At 39.3% G+C, this 21,593-nt stretch overlaps 1 protein-coding gene across 19 annotated transcripts in view; it reads left to right on the top strand.

The window, feature by feature from the left end:
• The window catches only part of DENND1A (DENN domain containing 1A), a 357,159-nt gene that overhangs the window by 160,543 nt on the left and 175,023 nt on the right, over window positions 1–21,593 (top strand). For all 19 annotated transcript variants that reach the window (XM_008169422.4, XM_042854420.2, XM_065571994.1 and 16 more), the window contains 3 exons: window positions 4,608–4,677; window positions 5,889–5,969; window positions 10,101–10,154. In XM_008169422.4, coding sequence (XP_008167644.1) covers window positions 4,608–4,677; window positions 5,889–5,969; window positions 10,101–10,154 — 205 coding nt within the window. The remainder of the gene's footprint in view (window positions 1–4,607; window positions 4,678–5,888; window positions 5,970–10,100; window positions 10,155–21,593) is intronic.

Raw genomic sequence — 21,593 nt, 5'->3', positions numbered from 1 at the left:
CCTTCTAAAATCGTTAAAATATATTACTGGCACGCGAAAACTTAAATTAGAGTGAATAAATGAAGACTCGGCACACCACTTCTGAAAGGTTGTCGACCCCTGATCTAGTATGACTTTTTGTGTATCACAGGCCACCAACACCGCCCAGCACCTGCATCCTAAACCCAACAACCAAAATTAGATAAAAGCTTTACCGCCCACGGGAAATTAGACTATTATGTACCACAGGCAGAGAATAGGAGGCAATGAGATGCACCAGTGCTCAAGGTTCCCACAAGGGAAATGATTAAGTGTGATATATCCAGATAAAGCTGGCAAGTGACCCGCACCCACATGCTACAGAGTGAGGCGAAAACCCCCAAAGATCACTTCCAATCTGACCTGGAGAAAAATTCCTTCTTGACCCCACCTACAGTGATCATAGTTAAACCCTGAGCGTGACAGTAAGAGCCAGCCAGCCAAGCACCTGAGAGAGAGATCTAGGAGAACCTAAGATACACTCCATTTGCAATTTTTTCAAATATTATGTAGTAAAAGATAAAATTAAACATTACCAACACACTGCACTGTGCAGCCACAGCAATTTAAATATGTAGTTAAATGTTATGAATGGCAGAGAATTCTCGAGTCTATGTAAGGGACTTTGTAGGTAGCATTTCCAATAATTTGCTGAAAGACACACACATCCTCTCAGGGTAACACAGAAAATACAAGAGAATTACATTAGATTTTCTGTGGAGGTGCCATTACTCCAAGGGCATTATGTTACCAGTACTGCCTCGTACATTGTACCAGTGATAACAGAGAAAGCGATCAGTCCTTTCTTGGTGAGAAATTTCCCTCAGTCACACAAATAATTTGAGATTAAAGGAGAAATCTAATCTTCTCCAAGTCACAGTTATTAAACAGTTATTGAGAAAAAAAACCTTGTTTCCAAAACTGAGAAGCTGGAAATGTACATTTTTGTATTAGTGGGAGACTGTTGTTGGGAAGTTAACTGCTAAAGCTAATGCTGAATTATGTAATTATTTTAATTGCAGGTAATATAGGAGACTAATGGGCAGTCGAGCATGTGAGAGAAATGTGCTGCTCTCCCACATCGAGATCTTCTCTCCCTGCTCTACTCATATATAATCTGCAGCTCCATAGTATGGTTGTGTTTAAGGAAGATGCTCTTGGCTGTATGCATATGTTGTTTCTTTGCTTATACCATTGCTCTTACTACTTAACTTTATTACTGTCAGGTAGAGTCATCTCTGATTCCTACCCAAACCCTTACCCTTTTAAGGAATTACTCCCCCTCCCCACCCCCTTCCCAGTTATCTGAATACCAGTCAGGCAAATTTTGCCTTTCTAAAAGCAAAATACAGGGAGTGGAAAAAGCCTGTAGAAATTTCCTTTCCTTCCCTGCAGGTCTGCCCTGGTACACTGAAGCAAGACCGTGTCTCAAGACAACTGCTGTAGGCTAGAAGCCTGCTGCATTTATACCCAGATGAAAGGGGCAATGCAGAGTCTCATGGGGATTCTCCACTGGCTACATAAAGCTTGGTTAGAAAGCAAGGAGTCAGGCTGTGACAGCTTAGCAAACAGAGCACAGGTCCCCAAAGGCATTCTCTTGTATGCTTAATACTGTACCTTATAGAAAACCGTAGTCTAAACATCTAGACCTTTTATAGATGTATTGGTTTGGCAAAGTCATTCTATGTTGGCTGTAATTCTGTTTGCTAAAAAATCCCCTATTTGAAACAGCAATGTTTCTGATTTCTGGATATTTTTGTATCATTCTTCCTCTCACTCCCCACCCCCTCCCCGCAAGATTCTTATATATCTCCCTAGTAGCCATAGGTGCCCGACACTCTTGTGTTGTTGCCAGCTTTGTAGTATGAAACATGAATGTGCTTCATCATCACCTAAATTGGAGATGCTAATTTTCAAACTGTAACATTGTTTAAATCCATAAAATACTGAACCAGAGCAGTTACACTGAGCTGTGAATATTACTTGACAGAGACAGGACAAAGTAGGAGTAGAAAGTGACAGGCCAGGATAATAACCATGTCCAATAAGAGAGATGAATGAGCAGTAAGGAAAAATAGGGAGTGAGCAAGTGTAATAGAAATGGCAGCATGCTTCCCCTCACCGGAACTGTGTGCAGAATGACCGTCAGTTCAGACATTTTAGCAATGTGTAAATATAAATATTTATCTCCACTTTTTTGTATACAGAAACTATTTACTAGCTGCTGACTGAGTTAAAATGGAATTTGGATCCAATGTCCTTGCGGGCAACTGAATAAAACCTATAGAGTTGGCATGTTTGGCTTAATGAAGCAATACAGGAAACTCTGTTGGCTCTGTAGCAAGATAAGGTTCAGCTGTGAACTCTGGCCTCCCAACAGGGGAAAACAGTGGCTCTTTGAAGAGGTATACAACTCGACTTTGGTTTCAAAACCTCAACACTGCCATCACTAGATAACCATCAGTCAGTGCAAAAAGGTGCATGGAAACTATGCCGTCACAGCCAGCCTCAAACTCTGTACCAAAAGGACTCAAACTTGAACACCAGCTGATTTCTAAAGGACTACCTTGTAGCAAACAATTATTAAACCATTAAATGTCTCATTCTGAGGAGATTGGTTAGATTCTATTTATCAAGCATTGTGTGAAGTTGCAACGCAGTCAAAATTAGAAATTGAAATCTCTCTCGTTTACTACTTATATGCTATTGATAGAAATCTAGTTTAAAACAAAAATAAAACTTCTAAAATATTGTAATTTTGATTCTGTACATGGCATTTTCAGCTAAGGATCCCTGCCTGATTAAGTCTAATTCAGTATGTATTTCTTGAAGTAGGTTTTCTTTTTCATATCGTTAGCTTAAAAAAACCCAAAAAACCTTAAACCCTTCTTTTGAAAAATATTTTGTGATGCTTGTATGGGTTTGTTTACCAAGTTCTTGTTAATCTCTGAGCAGGAGTTTTACTCTGAAAGGATTTCTTGTTACTATTATAATGGCTTTTAACTCTGCTGAGGTTTATTTAACTAAATGGGAAGAGAGAAACTTATCTGTCTAATCCCTCTTGAATGTTTACATTGTGATGCCAAACTAAACGTTATTTAAAGTGGTAATTCTCTCTCTGTGCAATAGTCAATATGTGGTTCCCAGAGTCACTTGAAACATATTAACATAAGCGATAGTACTGTCATATAACGTGAAAAGCTAAGTTGCTTATCAGTATATTTTGATAAGCTACTTAAATTTTACAGTAGCATTTGCTGGCTTCAAACAAATGTTAATGATGGAGTGCTGTTCACTTTATCTGTCACGTATATTGCTTCTCACTTCATTTATTACTACAAGCTGTACAGTTTGTAACCGTAGGGGCCCTGATTTCTTTACAGTTGGCAGGATGTAGTCATATTGTGTAAAGGCTTTAAATCTTGTCCAACTATATCAAAAATATACTTTATTTGCTTCACAAGGCATCTGTGATTAACAGAGAAATCACTTTATGCTTCATACTCCTAGCTTGCCTGTTCACTATAGCTTAGGGGAAATTCCTTGCAGAGATTTAAAAAATAAATACACTCAAAGACCCTTGCCATGCAAGCATGGTATAAAATCCAAGCAGAGCTTCCTACAGCACAGACTAGTGTCTTAGCTGTCTGTCCTTGTTTATATGCAGTAGAAACGTCCCTAGAAGGCATAGCAGTACTAAATAGACATAGTGTGAAAAAACAGATACATAATTTTCAGCATGTTTGCGCCTTTCAAACTTGACTCTTTGTTACTGATTATTGTAAAGAACTGATATGATATAAATGAGACAAATTTGCATTCAGGGTAAGAAGTATACTTGGTCTAACTACAGCTTGAATAAATGGAATTTTATAGATGCTGGGTAAGAGAGTATACCCATCATTCTGGCGATTCATTTTAAAAATAAATAATTTTTTAAAGAATATGCAAATAATTTTATGGTAATAAAAAAAAAATAAGGGCAGGATCCAATTACAGAACAGCCACCTTTTTTACCCTTTTTAGGGCCCCAACAGCTGCCCTGAAGGTCACTAATTAAGTATGCACTATGGGAAAACTTTGTATAATTAAAAAAGTGTCAACAATATGTGCACTTGTAAACAATTCCAGAACGTTACCAATGGCTGCATAGACAGTTATGACTTCTGTATGATCATCCCTTTATTGCATGTACAGTGAAATGAGTTTGGAAATGGTGGCCTTTGTTCTTATGAATTTTCAGCATTGACTTCTTGGATTCTTAGACCTACTTTCACCCATTGCCTTTTATGGTGGTGCCATGCTGTAGCCAGAAGCTCCAGGCGTGATTATTGGAAGCTCTGCAATCAACGGAAGGGGATCAGTGACCAATACATGCTGCAGTGCCATGGCCCGCCCTCCTGGCCACACCCACTACAGGAGAGAGAACTCGCACCCCTTCCTGCCAGCCATTTATCAAAGTGTCAGCTCAGATGGTGTGGCTTTTGTTAACGATGCATCAACTGTGTATAACAAAACTTGCCAATCTAGAATTACATGATGATATTTTCAAGTAACTTACAGTTGTGCTTTTTCTTTTTGTTTTTTAGTTATCTCCCATGGTTTGAAGTCTTTTATAAGCTGCTCAACATCTTGGCAGATTATACAGCAAAAGGACAGGTACTTTTCGGAGCTCTCTCATTTTCCAAACATTACACATACTAGATAGGGTGAAAATTAACCATATAGGCAATACTCTCATAAGAGAATACCCAGTTGAATTGTTAATCTGTACCATACAGTCCTATAGAATCGGCTTTATGATCTACTTGGCTACTCTCATGAAAAGGGCTTTGAGAAATGCAAACACATTTTAGGTTAAGTTTGGTATCCAAGAAAGATTCATTGGAGAGAGCCAGGTACAGTTTAGTTAGGCAAGTACCATGAAAGTTCCTCCAGCATTCTGTTAATTAGTACCTTAATCATGGCCATAGCATCTCTGCAGTTCTGGTATTGGGCCTCCTGGAAGACAGACTAACTGTGCTTCTATGAGTGTTGGACAGATGTCTTCTCTAAACCTACTTTCGTGGTGACCCGATACAGATTTGAAACCAGATCTGCTGAGGCAAAAGACCTTTTTCCTGTTGCTCATCCTATCTGTCTTACCAATGTTGAAGACATAGATTTTTACACTTAAAATTGGGGTGGTGGTGTGGAATTCAAGCATGTTTTTTTGATATTTCATTCAAAATATGAACTGAAAATATTAAGGGTCAGTTCTAGGAGTATAAATGAAAGTTGGTGGTGCATGGAGATTATGCATACTGTGGAAAACTTTAGACGTTGTATGTATCATGTATGTTTCAGATACGATAGGCTACTGCAGTACTGTTATAATCTGACTGATTGCTATATGTTACTGCCTTGATTCTCTTACCATTTCTCCAATAATAGTCGTATTTTGCATTTTATCACACTTGTACAAATTAGAAGAAGGTGCACTTGCCTTTTTATAATGATGTCTTCAGCTGAAAGCAAATAGTTTCTGTTATGAAATAGTTGCTATGGAAGCTGGCCCTCCCTGGGATGAGATCATAGTCATGCATAGGATGGTGCCCTGATAGATTTCTTGAAAGATTTAAAAACATAGAAACCTACATGTGGGAAGATGTATTTTGTTTTTAAAAGCAGCATTTTATATTGCCAGGATATTTGCGTAGAAAATGGTGTCATTTCCTTTGTCTGCAGTATAAATCCTTTTGGCATCTGTTCCTTACATTTGCAAGTGATCTAGCCTCAGAGCACCCGTATACTTACATCTCAGTGCCTGGCATGAGATGACAATTTATTGCTTAGTGTTCCTTTATTAAGCAGGTACCTTTTTATTTCAGGACAGTCAGAGGAATGAACTCCTAGAAACACTTCATAAACTTCCCATTCCTGACCCAGGAACACCTGTTAATCTCAGTGTGGTAAGTGAGGGAAAACAGCAGCAAACTAAGGAGACACATTTTCATTATGTACCATTGTAAGAGAAAAACATCAAAACAGCGCTTTCTTCTTTTTGAGTCTTGTAGCAGATTATATTGTTTTCCCTCAGGGTCAGGGAGCTGTGCACGCCCTCTTTCCAGTCAAAGCCCTGAAGAGCCTCTTCATTTCCCTAGTGTTAACCCTGAAAAGAGTCCCCATCCTTTGATCTGCAGAGGATTGGGTGGGATTCTGTATGGACACTTGTGAGCATTGCTCCTAATCAGCTAGAGGGGTCACTGCTGAGCAACACAACACTCCTCTTCTTGTGGTTCATGATCCTACCTCTGCAGCACTCCCAGCCCCTGCTGGCCTGCATTACAAGACTGGAAAGCAAACTCAGAGTCCCCTGCCTGGCAGAGCAACAGTCTGAGCACTAACACTTTGGTGCATGTAATTTCCGTGTGTGTGTCGTTCTTCCCCCTCCCCCTCCCAACCAATAGTTATTCTTCCTCACACTTGCATTGAGGTTGTTATATTCTGTGCCAGTCTTAGTGAAAAACTAGTGGAAGAACTTATGTTTGGATGGGTTGGTGGGGCTTTAAGGGAAAGATTTCTCTTTGTTTTCTTCCAGTTGATGTTTGCGGATCAACCTTGTGTTCTGGGCAGCAATTCCTAAATCTGAAAAAGCCAATGAAAAATACTCAACAACACATGTTGCTTTGTGTGCTGCTCAGGCTTTTAGAATTCACATTTATAGCTGCTGGTGTACAGCTACAGCTCTGCTTATCTGCCTGCCTCTTTCATTTCCCTTTCCCCCTCCTTTTAAAACTAACTGCTGGCTACAAACAGCTTACTCTCATCACTTCACCCTGTAATGTCAGTCGACAGGTAGCAGTTGTTTGGCCTAGCTAGGTCACCAGCTGGCAGTGGAGATGACCCAGTCCTATCAAGGAAAGCTATTGTATGAACAGCATGTCTGCCTGACCTAGAGGACAAGCTGTCTCAGAGATAGGATGATCTGTTGGGATATTTCAGTTGTTTCATACCAGTGGTTTCAAGGAATGCTGTTGGTCTCCCCTTGCCTCAAACATTTCATGAGCATTGGAGCAGGAAAGAATATCAAAGGACAGCCTAGGGACTACTTTTGTTTTGGGCTATTTAAGCATTTTAGTTTAGCTGTTTACAAGTTGATGGATCTGGAAGAGCTTGTGGAGTTTTTTTTTCCTATTCATTGTGTAGTCTCAAAATTCCATTTCCTCTTTGTTCCTTTTCAATTCAAATTAAAGTAGTGACACATTGGGAAGCTAAAGTCTGCATTGCATACCTGTTTTATCTGTAGTCAGTGTAGCTGTTTTAACTGCTAGATACTTCAGCCCATAAATTGTTCATGAAGTATAGAATGTATGATAAACACTATATACAATAGGTGTGTGTGACTTGTGGAAATATTACAAGAGCACAACAGTCCCCAAAAAACTTTAACACAAAATAAAGTGCCAGTCTTATAAGAAATTATAACACTCAAAATAATATAAAATATACACAATATTAATTTACAAACAAAAATACTGAGTCTCTCTACCCACCCTCACCTCCCAAAATAAGAACTGCAGAAATGTCTTGCATTATCAAAATAGTTAATAATAAAACAAAAATAGTTTCCTGGAATGTAAAGCAAGTAAATCGCTCCATTAAGCAATTCACAAATTGCAGTGGTGTGAAGCATCAGGAAACTAGGAAACCAACATAAAAACTAGACAGTTTTTCAAATAGCTACAAATAAAAAGGTGTACACAAAATAGCTTTCCAGTTAAATTACTCAAACAGCATTATCTTCTTTAACACGCCAAGGATTAAGTAAACTGACCATAAAACAGGATAGCAAATTGTGAGTTTTGGTATTTGAAAGCCATGAATGAAAAATACATGGGCCTTGATCCTGCAAAGACTTACACATGTACTTAACTTTGCACATCATGAGTAATCCAGTTGAAGTTAAAGTATGCACACAGCTTAGCAGTACTGGGGCCTTGAACATTAATGTAGAACCCTTCCAGAGGGAATCCATCTGATTCCTCTAGCCAGTGCCTTTCTCCTAGAACCTGAAACCCCGCTATCATGTGTGTTAATTATTCTAAATCCAGGCACACTACACAAATAGAACCACAGTTGTCAAAGTTGATAAATATCCTATAGTCATATAAATATGATAAACATGGAAATCCTCTTCTAATGAATCAGTGTACTAGATACATTCAAAAAATAGTGTTAGGAGTATGCCAACCATAAAGAAACCCACATGTATTTGGAAACCTTTATCAGATTAAATACAAGACCGATCTAGGCACCAGCAGAAGCATAACTACTTTATGAAGGTGTGCTTGGAAAAAAAATATTATTTCAGAATGTTTTTTTAACTTGTAAACTCTGCATTGAATATCATACTCATTGGTGACATAGCCTTCAGTATATGGCAACATTAGCATTTGATGTAACATACAAACCTCCCCCTTACTTTTTGTACTTATTCCAGCCTCCTCTTATTTCTATGGGTTGATTTCAAACATTTTGGTAATAGACAATGGATTCCCATTTGTTGCCATCCTCCGAACCGTAGTGGAACCATTTATTGCACCTGAAAGAGATAATTTGTTCAGCTTTGTTTCTTCGTGCTGCACAATCATTTAATCACTGAATGCATTTTAAAAAAACGTTTTAAAAGTCCCTTTGATGTTTGTTTGCAGTGGCCAAGTTCTGTAGTTAGATAATACTGTTAATTAATTGTATTGCTCATAGTCTGTACAATCAGTTATTGTGTCAGTCATATACAATCATTGAAACTTGATGCATCTTTACAGTGAGGGCTTTTCTGTATTGTATGTTTACAAATGTGGGAATGGCGTTGTATGTTTATAATGGGTTCTTCTCCCATATAGTAATCTTTTTAGCACTGCAACTCTCTAGCGCTGTATTTATTTTGGGCTAGTTTTTGATATAACCGATGAATGGATGTTTATCTGCTCATTATGCATGTCTTAACTATGACCAGCTGGACTTGAAGCAACAGCATCTGCTATGGACGAAATTTGCCATATGCAAACTTGGTAGTTTGCCTGTCTGGTGTGGTAGATCAGGGCATCTAAAGGGGGTACTTGGCAGGTTGAAGCATTTTTGGTGCAGATTTTTGACACCATCTACTGTGAACATTCCAAACCATATAGCAATGCAAATGTGCATTGCGCAAGACTGCTCCATGTTACTATTAGCCATGGGATTCAAGAGACAATAAGCAAGAGAATAGTTAATAAATGATATATCTTAAATTCTGTTTGCTTTCTTAAATGGTGGTACTTTTTTAATTTCACAGTATGTATTTCCCTAGAGGAACTCTCATTTATGCTGCCAGGTGATATAATTTTGCAGCGCTTCAATCATTCTCTAGCAGTCATCAGGAACACTCTTAAGGTACCACTGGAGAATCCTATAATATATAAAAGGAGATATGTCAAGAAGATCAAGAGCAACCATTGTTATTGCATCAGAGCTCTTTGTATTTCATGCAGCGATCGGGGAGGGTAATTATGAGAGTTCCCTAGTTTAAGACAAAGGATAAAATTACCAGTCAGTTTCATTCTCTGAAAGTAGGAGCCCTTTTTAGATACAGCTCCATTTCTTTTGTTGCCTAAACAGTGAAACACATTAATATTGTACTACCTTAGGCCAAAAAGGAGCTGGCTGTTGTATGTTCTGTACTCAGACATGGATCTTGCAGTGGGCTGAGGAAAGATGGTCTGAATTACAGAAAGCTTTGGAGTTCTTCTGACATAGGTCATAAATAGTGTGAGGCTATGTGTATTAATTCATCTGAAGTACAAGAATTACATGTAATTTATCCTTTTAAAGATATTTCATACTTTGTGACTCAACATTTGTTATAGTATTTTTTTTAACCTTGAGAGAAAAATCTAAATTTTGAAAACAATGGCAAAATGATCTCATTGGTAGTTGATAGAAAAAGTTGTTATATATCAGTTTCCTTTTGCAATTACGGGATAAACACATTACTAATTCCAAGCAATATTTTGTATTTCTTTTAACTATGCAAAAATAATTTTTTGTTTTTTCCTTTCCAGCATTCTTACTTTAGTGTGCCTGACATCACAGAGCTTCCCAGTATCCCTGAAAATGTGAGTAGCACAGAGGATTATACATTTTATAGTTTGTTTTCCTTTTAATTTCAAGAACAGCAAGACAAAAAACTATCCTCACTTAGAGCTAGTAGTTCCCGTTACATGCTATTTTGTGAACTCATACTAGATATTGAAACTCTTCCACTGTTTATCTTCTCAAACGTTAAATATTACTGTACCAAATTGTGTTACAGGATGTCTGCTGCTAAATTGCTTCAGCAGGATTAACCAGTGACACAATAAATTAGCTTTTTCCATAATTACTGTAAATTAACCCCATAAAGCTTCTCTCCAGTATTCTCTCTAGAGCAAATGATTTACAGTGTCAGATGATCAGATTAAATTGTCTATTTAATTAAGAAAAAATATCAAGTGAATGGGAAGTTGTGACAGAATAATGGTCTCTAGATGTAAATGCCAAATCAAGATGTTTATTTTCAGAGATGCAGACGTTAATAATGAGTGTTCCCTAAAAAATAAGGATATTTAAAAATAAAATAGCTCATCAGGAAAATGGCTTATTCTGCAATAGGTGTCTTAGTGACTGTTTCTAGCCCTACCACTATTGATAAAGCTTGCTGCTTTCTGATTGGTTTGCAAGGCAAACTTAGTTTGAATGAATGAAAATATCTTTGATAAAAAGTTATTATTTAAGAGAAACACTTAACAGTTTCAGCCCACCCAAAACTGACTGACTAAAAACAATATTTTTGCTAATGACCGTGGATTAAGGAGGCTCGGCCATCTTAGTGGCATTTGCCAATGTCAGATACTATAATAATCTATTTAAGACTTAATTGTTATTGGGTACAGATCTGTATTTTTCAAAGTGACGCCATGGCAGGCCATTTTGGGGTAGAGGAGGTATTAGTGTGTGGAGCTGTGCATATGCATGCATGAGTGAGGCAGATGAGAAGTTTTATCTATTTCACTTTTACCTAAACAGGCCAAATAGAAAGGGCTGTTGTTAAAAACTTCTAAAGATCTTTATTTTTTAAGAACATTTACAATTTCACCATGAGCCAATAATAAAATAGCCCTGGCTTTTGTCACTTCCAACCCACTTGCCCCCAAATTAAAGTTTTGTGCTCCCTCTGCTGGTTTCTCAACTACGGTTAATATACCCGGTTTCCATAGTTGTGCTGCTGCCATCAATGATGCTTCAGTAAGCAAAAAAGAAGTATAACTTCAGTAACTGACTGACTGTGCATTTCTGTGGGATAGAGTTTCTGTTTTAAAATGAACCTTTTCAGAAAGATTGAAAAATACACTGTATTGACAGTTTCAGAGTAGCAGCCGTGTTAGTCTGTATCCGCAAAAAGAACAGGACTTTTTTGTTAGTCTCTAAGGTGCCACAAGTACTCCTGTTCTTTTTCCTGTATTGAAGCTGTTCTTAATGTTTTCTGAAGTTTTTTTTTATAATGCTATTTACTGTTTTGAGTCAAGAATGTTAATGATGAATTTAAATATCTCTAGTTGAAAATCATAACATTTAAAATGCCAAAATTGCTAGGGCTTCAGAAGGGGTAAAGTGCAGTTGTGTTATATAAAACCTCCTTGGACTTTTCAAGATATCACCTTTGGTATTTTCTCCCACATTTTTTATCCTGCCCCACCCGTGTGTTCTAAGTGCCTTCACAGTTTGGTGTCTGAATTTTGGCTAAGCGCTGGGGCAATGAATTCCAGTTTTCTGGACTTCTCTGCAGCTTAGTGGCTACATTGGCAGGAGGCTTTAAGGGTAGCATTCTCTTTTGTGAAGACAGCATGCTTCCTCTCTGCCATATCTACACAGTGGTAGGCAACAGATCAAGAGTTTGGTCTATCTAGTATCCAGATGCAGATTATTAAAGATGATGGCCCTGTAGACAAATTGGGATGGAGGAGCATGGTAGGGACCTGTTAAGCAGAACATGGGACTGTCTTAAATGATCACATAAGGGACAGTAAAGATCAGCTGTGTACCATGTAGCTTTCTAATGAAGGTTGAGCAGAACTTTACTCTGTTTCTGGGTTTTTTGGAGTGCTTTCTTCAGAGATACACTTCAGCCCAATGAGTACAGTGCCTTGTACAGGTTTCACCATACCTCAGATATGTCATCAGGGGAGAGCTCTGCAAGTATCAAATACAGAGAGGACCTAACTGACATTTACTGGCCTTGACTGCTCTTTAGACCTCCTCATTGTGGGCCTTTTCCAAATCTGCCTGCCTGACATCTCAAAGTCCTGCTGCTAGATAAAGGACAAAACCTTCTGAGGTCACATGCTGCACCAAAAAAAAAAAAATCCATTTGTGTTATAAAAATAAAGAATCCAGCCAGACCTTCTAATTATTTTAGTGTGTTGCTTGGTGAGTTTGTGCAGCAGATGTGTTTGTCCCTTGTTTTTCCCATTGGAAATATACATAGTTACTGGCTTTTCTGTAGGTTTTTACATTGCCATTAAATTTAATACACATGCTTTTTTTTTTTTATGGCATTGGTTTTCACGGAACTTTGATACATTAGAAGTAATACAGGACTCATGTCCTGAAGCTAAATCAGCAGTCAGTCTGGTTTGCATGACTATGGTATCTTTTCCCAAGTGGTGGTGGTGATAACGTTTTATTGCTAATTTGTCTTCTTTCATCTGATGAGCTCAAAGATTTTACAATGAGGCCACCCAAGGAGGTTGGGAAGTATTATTCCTATTTTACAGATGGGTATGTTGAGTCACAAAGAGATTGAGTTGCGAGTGATCAAATAATAAATTACCAGCAGAGATTAAAATAGGATACAGGATATATCACCGAGTACTGATTTCAGAATGTATAGTTTTATTTACCCTCAGTTTGTTACATCTGCAAATGATGTTGGCTTGAGTCCTAAGGCATAAGCCAACTTCCCAAAACATCTGTACAGGAGACGTGATGAATGCTTATGTACCAAGGCTGTTATAAAAGAAAAGGCCTTGGACCAGAAGGACTTGGAAACACTTTGAAATCTTAATGTTCAGTCTGCAGGAGAGGGGATTGCCTTGTGATGCTAAAAAGCATCCCCTTTGGATCATTGAGTGGTGTTGATGGGCCTCAAAGAGAACAATATGGTCCCAGCAATGTGGGTATCAATGTGGGTGATGGGGGTTTTAATGGAGGGATCCTCAGCGTTCTGATCGGGAATGCAGAGGACACACATGGGAATAAAATGGAAACAATAACTGATGTAATAAAGTTAGTCCAATAAATTTTTATGCAAATTCATCAATCTAGGTCTCAGTATAAGAAAAGAATAAAAACAAATGTTGACAATGAAACCCTTCGGTCTAAGGTTCGTTGTTAAAGTCAATTTTCAGCTACTTCTCAGGTTTCTACTTAATAAAAGCAGTGCTTTTCTTTGCTAATGAATATCATTGTGTAATTGCTCACTAGGGTTTTATCTGTCTGTCAAGGTAACTTTCAGGTAGGATTGTGGTTTATATAGACAATAATATAAAGGCATTAAATAAACATAAATCTTTATAGATTTTAAACAATTGACCTGCATTTTTAATAATGCCACATATCATGGCAGTAATTACATTTTTAAGCCTCTATTAACAAATGTTTAGTAGTGCTAGATTTTGAAGTTGTGTGTAGTGATTAATGGAGAATCACATAGAGCTCCATTTGGAACATTAACAAACATGTCGTAATTATCTGGCTTCGTGTCAGACCAGAATGGTTAATGATCCACAAAAGCATTTAGTATGGACAGTTACATATAACAACTGAGATTTCCCTATTTCAAAAGATTTCTTAGGTTATATGAAAGATTTATGAATGCATTGTGACTTTCAGAAATAAACAAATTGGGTTCATTGCAGGAAATACATTACCAAGTAGTGTTAGACACACAGTATCCATTGTATTTCAGATTTGTCAGGTAATTTAGCTGTTTCAGAGATGATGGAAGTTTCTGTCTGATGGTACTGTGATATATATTCTTTCCATTTTACATCACAACCTCAGACTGCATGACATCTCACTTATTAAAATGTATGTATCTGATTTAAGTTCTTGAGTTCCATGACTTTTTTCAAACTGGTAATTTTATATTCCTGTATTTAGACCATTTGTAATAGAATACTCACCTCTTTCTTTTGTCCTGTCCTCCAAAAGCTACATCCTGGCATTATAAAATATATTATGGATTACATAATATGATAAGCAATTGATAGATCTTTGAAGAACAACTTTTAAATGTGTGAAATTTGGAATAAAATGTGTTTCTAAATAAAGCTGGCCTATTCCAAAAGGGAAATTTACAAAAGACTATTAAATGAAGTTTATACCTAGAGATGAGTGACTAGCTATGATAGTTTGAGAGAATTTGTTTTTCAGTGATGCATATACATTTTTAATGGCAGTCTAGCATATATAGAAGTTATGGCGCACTTACTATTAAAAGTGAGGTTTTTTACCCACAAAAGTTTATGCCCAAATAAATCTGTTAGTCTTTAAGGTGCCACTGGACTCCTTGTTGTTTTTGTGGTTACTATTACATTTGTGACCCCAGTTGTTGTTCCATTGCACAGAAGGGGTACACTCAATTGTAATCCCATTGAGAAGTTCTCTTTGGGATAATGCTGAAGGAGGAGGAAGCAGGAGTGAAATCTTTTGGCCTGAATAAAATCAACAAAAATTGCACATACCTACTAACAATAAAAAAAAAAAGAGTAATTGTTGAATGAATTTAGGGTGGGACTCTGAAAGTAGCATGAGGGAGTTGTCAGGCTTCCAAATCTCATTGATTTTTAATGGGGCCTGGGTACCTGATTCCCTTAAATCCTTTGAGAAATCTCAGCTTTAATGTCCAAGGAGAGTTTTAAATGGTGAGAAATCAAATATATAACAACTGTACTGAGTAAATTGGGACTCCCTTGTTTTCAGGCAGCTTGGTTCCTACTCATTATCAGCTTAGCTACTTAGAAAGTGTAGCCACCTATTTTGAACTTAGCACAATTTTCTCTTTAAAGATGACATCTTTTTTTATAAATAAATGTGCAAATCACTGCACATGCATTGCCTAGCCTCAGTATCGTGCCATGAATCCTTCATGTTCTATAGGTGTTCTCTCCACTTTCAGAAATTTGCAGATCTTTATAGAGGAAAAATAAAACCATATAAAACACTCCACATGTAGATATATAAATGTCTCAAAAAGCCACTGTCATGCTTAGGCAAACTTTACAAAACCTTAACAGCTTTTCCCCATTAAATTGTCAAGTTCTCTTCCTGTATTTCCCTTTGCTGATAGATTTTTGTTACTCTTTTAATCTTTCACTTTCTGTGTAGTTGATTCAGTTCAGGCAGAATTCAGGGATTCTACACTCCTTTTGCTGTGCCCCGACTCTACTAACATCCATGGAAGTTGCATGCTCCTTGAGGGAAGAACAGGCCCCCATATATTTGTAACATCTTGATTCATACCACTTAGAAAAAATTGTGTCGTCACGCGCTATGTTTTGGCATCACAGAGAGATGGGTGTGTGGGGAAAGCAGAACTTTAAAGGAGACAGCTTCTGTTTAGACACAAATATCTTGCTAATCAGCACAGATGGGACGAGAAATACAGAAAAAGTACATGACAGTTTAATGGGGTTTTGGCAAAATGTGTTGTTTTTTAAAAATATACCTGTATGTGGCCATAGGTTTTCCATAACAAGGGGTCTAATGAGATCTGAATGATGTCTTTATACCTTTTTGTTCCTTACTAACAAAAATGAGTTTATTTTTGAATATTTTATTTTTAAAAAATCCACCACAAAAATCTTCCAAAAATCAGGCGTAATTTTTGTCTCTAGCTCTTTCTTTGTATTTGGATGGCAAGCTGTGGAACATATTTTTGCACAGTATGAAGCTTCTTGGCAGACTCCTTAGGCCAAGTATTGGTGGTTTTAGAGTTATCTTTGGATCTGTCAAAAGTGCTAATGGGCTTTCTGAGCTTCTTTAAGCTTCTACATCCTATTTGCTTTCTGCTTTTTGTGTTCTGCTTTATTCTATGATGATTAAGATCACACTTGAATAAATGATTTGTCTTAATTTTGCTTTATCACATGTGCTTTTTGTATAAATATGCATACTTACCTTGCAGCAACCTATAATACATCCACAAGCAATTTATTTTGAGTCAAATCCATTAATTTGGTCTTTTCTGATATGCCCTGAATCAGATGAAGCTTCCTATTCTAAAACTTCTTTTAAATGCAGTTTGCATTGAGTTTAAACCTTCTCTGCAAATTAAGAGCCTGTTTCTGCCAGCCTTGCTCAGACTGAGAAGCACCTTAGTCCATGAGTTAGTACTCCGTTGATTTCGGTTGGGATGGCTTGCAGAGTAAGGTGCGAGTAAGGGTGAGTAATATTTTACTCACTGTCATTCATGAGCCATTTGACTACTCTAGTAAAACAGTAGCAAGTGCTTCTCCCCACTGCAGTGTGTGGAGGGAACACTGGCAGAGCTGCCCAGAAGGGAATGCCTGCTGTAAGGGAACATGGCCCTCTAGGATGGGGAGGAGAGGGAGATGGGTAAATAGCTGCATGATATAGCTTGTTTCTTTCTCAGAGTTGCGTAAGTTACAATTATTTTGCATTGAGAAGAGCTGTGCTGGTGTTTCTGCAGGAAGCATTCACAGGGATTCAGCTCTGGATCTGCCTGGACCTTGCCTTGGCTGCCAGTATCAGTAGCCCTGCCCCTAGCTGATCTGTTATTCTTTGAGTAGTGTCTTTATGGTGCTCCACTTCAGTGCACTTGTGACCTATGTGCCTTTGATCAAAAAATGGTGGTGGTAGTGCCCAGAAATGCACCCTACACATCCTCATGTCCCACACTGAGGATATATGGGGCTGTGCAGGCGAATGGCCCTCAGTTTCTTCTCAACCACCTCAGCCTGAGACGGAGCGCTAGTGTGCCTGCTTCGCTACACAAAGGTTTTTCCTTAGTCTAACTTTTTTTCCTTTTCCTTATACTTAAATTAATTCTATACTTAGTTTTGATTGTAGCAAGGGTTTGTTTTTGTAATCCCTTCCCTCCTACTGGTGCTCTTTTCTTTCGTGATCCCCATTGTCCCAGGGTAGGCAAGGATCTCCGGGTTTCAAACGTTGCCTCACATGCCAGGAAACTATCCCGGCCAGTGAGGGGCATTCCTGGTGTATCTGCTGCTTGGGAGAAACACACATTCCTCAAAAGTGTTCTGTCTGTTCAACATTCAAAAGCAGAACTAGGAGATAATACTTAGACTCTTAATGATAGAGCATTCTCTCTATCTGGCCTCAGATTGAGGCCAGGAGATGCTGGCTGAACATTGGCCTTTGAGTGAGCATAATGTCCTGTTGACATCTGCATGTTCTCCCAGATCTGCTCAGGAGAGAACCTTGGAGAACTCATTCTCCTCTTAAAGAGCCCACTTCAAGAAAGCCTCAGTCTCCTCAAAGTAAGCCCACGTTGGAGACCTTGTGTCCCGCACTGGATACTGCTGAGGCTCCAGGCTCCGTTGGTATGAACCTTGTACCTGGGGCTCTGAGCTCATCTTAGATGAAAGGCATCAAATGCCTTAGTACCGAGACCCTGCTCCATACCACAGGAGGAGGGCACTATAGTGAAGGAGTCTCAGCACTCTACTTCTAAAGTACCTACAACTCCTTTGGTATCTTCCATATATAAGCTAGCCACTAACATGTTCTCGGAATGGGAGAGATGCCACGGTTCTCGTACTGTCTTTGTTCCTTCCAAGCCATCTTTGTTTGTTGGTACTGTATACTTCCGTCAGACAAGACCAGAGCAGTCTATGTCCTTGATACTGACTGTGGAACCTTGCCCTGTACCAGCTCAACCCCACACGGTGCCAAAGGAATTCAGATACTCCAGAGACTTCCTTTTTTCAGATGAGCCAGAGTCTCCCCTGCTAGTGGTTACTGTATGTCTGTCGGTACTGAAAGTGACATGGTCACCAAGACTGAACTATTTCCTGGAACTGTTCGGTTCTCCAGCACCCTCTGTGATGGGCAGAGCTCCTCCTTTAGACAAGGAGGAGTTCTCTTCCGACTCCCAAATATCAGTGCAGGATTCCCCTATTCACCATTCAAGGGACTTTCCTCCTGCCACTTTTGGTGAAAGAGGGGAGCCGCTTCCGAGACGAACTTGTGCCACTCTGCACTGGTTCAAGCAGCATTGGATGGGATGCCTCCCATGCCTTATGGACTTCCTCAATGGCCCTGCTGGGATTCTTGAGCTGCATATAGACAGCAATTTTCACAAGCTCCTACTCTTTTTCATGTGGAGACCAAGAAGGAGATATTCTCCTCCCCTATTTATATGCCCTCCATTACGTGAAGTGTCGGAATCCTTTGAAGAGCAGGAGGCCAGAGCAGATAAGGAGGCTACTTCACAAACAAATATCTCCTCATCTTCTCTAGATGAGATGGTTATCTCCTCCACTTTCTCTGGCTGATGATTTCATACAATTCCAAGACATAATGAAACATATTGCAGTCTCTTTAGAGATCCCATTAGAGGTGGTCAGAGAGTCTCATCATAAGCTCCTGTATATTCTGCAATGGACACCCTCTGCTCATGTTGCCTTGCCAATCAACATGGCTCTGTTGGACCCTCTAAGACCATCTGGCAGACCCTGGCAACAATACCACCAACTTGCAAACTTTCTGATAAAAAATATTATGTCCCAGCCAAGACCTCTGAATTTTTATTTTTCCAACCTTCTTATTCTCTAGTTGTGGAAGCAGTGAATGAATGGGGTGGACAGCACCGTGCTAAGTTACACCTTGTGAAAAGTTACACCTTATCAAAAACGTCTTGACATGACAGAACAACATAGCCTGTATGCTCTACATCAATAGACCTACCAGGGTGCCCTTTATACTGAAGCAATAAAGCTATTGAACTGGTGTATAGCCAATCAGATCCTCACTTCAGTAGTTTACGTTCCAGGCCTACAAAACTCCAGTTAGGAATCTCAGCAGACACTTCTCCCTTGATTATGAAGGGGAGTTGGACTCTCTGACTCTCACTCACATTTTTCTGACTTGGGGATTTCCAGAAGTGGATCTCTTTGCCACCATTACCAGCAGGAAGTGCAAACAATTTTGCTCGCGAGAGGGTTTGGCCCTTACTCTCGGGGAAACTCTTTCCTGATTCCATAGACAAGGAACCTTCTCTACGCATTTCCATCTCCTCTCCTAATATTGAAGGTGGCAAACAAGATCAAGCAGGACAAAGCCAAGAACATAGTAATAGTTCCAGTGTGGCCTTGACAGGCCTGGTATCCTTACCTGATTTACCTTGCCATTTGTCTGAGTTTTCTGTCCAATCCCAGTCTTCTCTCTCAAGATGCAGGTTGAACTGTCCATCCCATCCTGGGAATTGGGCTTGGTTACTCGATGGTTCTTGGGGATAGAGACTTCCTGTTCAGCAGGTGTTATTAAATAGTATGAAATCATCTGTACATAATTCTTACTTGCAGAAAAGAAAAAGGTTTCACCACTGGTGTGACCATCATCATCTTTCATCCATGCATTCTTCACTCTCAATGATCCTTGACTATCTGCTAGCATCAAAAAAGTCAGGATTATGTAGAGTTCCATCAGGGTTCACTTAGTGGCTATAACTAGGGCTTACTATACTAACTAGACTCATAGACTCATAGACTTTAAGGTCAGAAGGGACCATTATGATCATCTGGTCTGACCCCCTGCACGCTGCAGGCCATAAAACCGTCCCCGCCCCTTCCCTGGACTCTGCTGCTGAAGTCCCCAATCCTGTTATTAGTGACCTCAATCGGCAGAGACCCTCCTGCTAGAGATCCCTGCCCCATGCTGCGGAGGAAGGCGAAAAACCTCCAGAGGCTCAGCCAATCTGCCCTGGAGGAAAATTCCTTCCCGACCCCAAATATGGCGATCAGTAAGACCCCGAGCATATAGGCAAGAGTCTCCATCCTGACCCCTTTTAGCCATTATGCTATTTACCTACCATTGCTTGGTTTTCCTTGACAACTATGTTTTACCATTAAACCATTCCCTCCATAAACTTATCTAACTTAATCTTAAAGCCAGACAAGTCCCTCGCCCCCACCGTTTCCCTCGGAAGGCTGTTCCAATATTTCACCCCTCTGACGGTCAGAAACCTTCGTCTAATTTCAAGCCTGAACTTCCCCACGGCCAGTTTATATCCATTCGTTCTCGTATCCACGTTAGTACTAAGCTGGAATAATTCATCTCCCTCCCTTGTATTAATCCCTCTAATATATTTAAAGATAGCAATCATATCCCCCCTCAGCCTTCGCTTTGTCAGACTAAACAACCCAAGCTCCTCTAGTCTCCTTTCATACGACAGGTTTTCCATTCCTCTGATCATCCTAGTGGCCCTTCTCTGCACCCGTTCCAGTTTGAGTTCATCTTTTTTAAACATGGGAGACCAGAACTGCACACAGTACTCCAAATGAGGTCTCACCAGCGCCTTGTACAACGGAAGCAGGACCTCCTTATCCCTACTAGATATACCTCGCCTAATGCATCCCAAGACAGCATTGGCTTTTTTCACCGCCACGTCACACTGTCGACTCATAGTCATCCTGCGGTCTACAAGGACCCCTAGGTCCTTCTCCTCTTCCGTTACTTCTAACCAATGCGTCCCCATCTTGTAACTAAAATTGTTATTGGTCATCCCCAAATGCATCACCTTACACTTTTCACTATTAAATTTCATCCTATTTCTGACACTCCAATTCACAAGCTCATTCAAGTCTCCCTGCAGGATATCCCTATCCTCTTCCGAATTTACAACGCCTCCCACCTTCGTATCATCCGCAAACTTTACCAGCCTACTCCTGCAATCGGTTCCGAGGTCAGTTATAAATAGATTAAATAAAATGGGTCCCAAAACCGAACCTTGGGGAACTCCACTGGTAACCTCCCTCCAACCTGACAGTTCACCCTTCAATACGACCCGCTGCATTCTCCCCATTAACCAATTCCTTATCCATCTCTGGATTTTCAAATCGATCCCCATGTTTTTCAGTTTAACCAATAATTCCTCATGGGGTACAGTATCAAACGCTTTACTGAAATCCAGGTATATTAGGTCCACCGCATTTCCCTTATCTAATAAATCCGTTACTTTCTCAAAGAAGGAGATCAGATTCGTTTGGCACGATCTGCCCTTCGTAAAACCATGTTGTAAATTATCGCAATTGCCACTACCCTCCAGGTCCTCAACTAATTTCTCCTTCAAAATTTTCTCTAACACCTTGCACACTACAGATGTTAAACTAACAGGCCTGTAGTTACCCGGATCACTTTTTTTCCCTTTTTTGAAAATAGGAACCACATTAGCTATTCTCCAGTCTAACGGGACCACCCCCGAGTTTACAGATTCATTAAATATTATCGCTAACGGGCCTGCTATTTCCCGC

This window comes from Chrysemys picta, chromosome 18 (assembly GCF_011386835.1).
Source record: "Chrysemys picta bellii isolate R12L10 chromosome 18, ASM1138683v2, whole genome shotgun sequence".
NCBI classification, from domain to species: domain Eukaryota; kingdom Metazoa; phylum Chordata; order Testudines; family Emydidae; genus Chrysemys; species Chrysemys picta.
The sequence above is the reverse complement of the archived record's forward strand: the minus strand, read 5'-3'. Positions and strand labels throughout refer to the sequence as shown.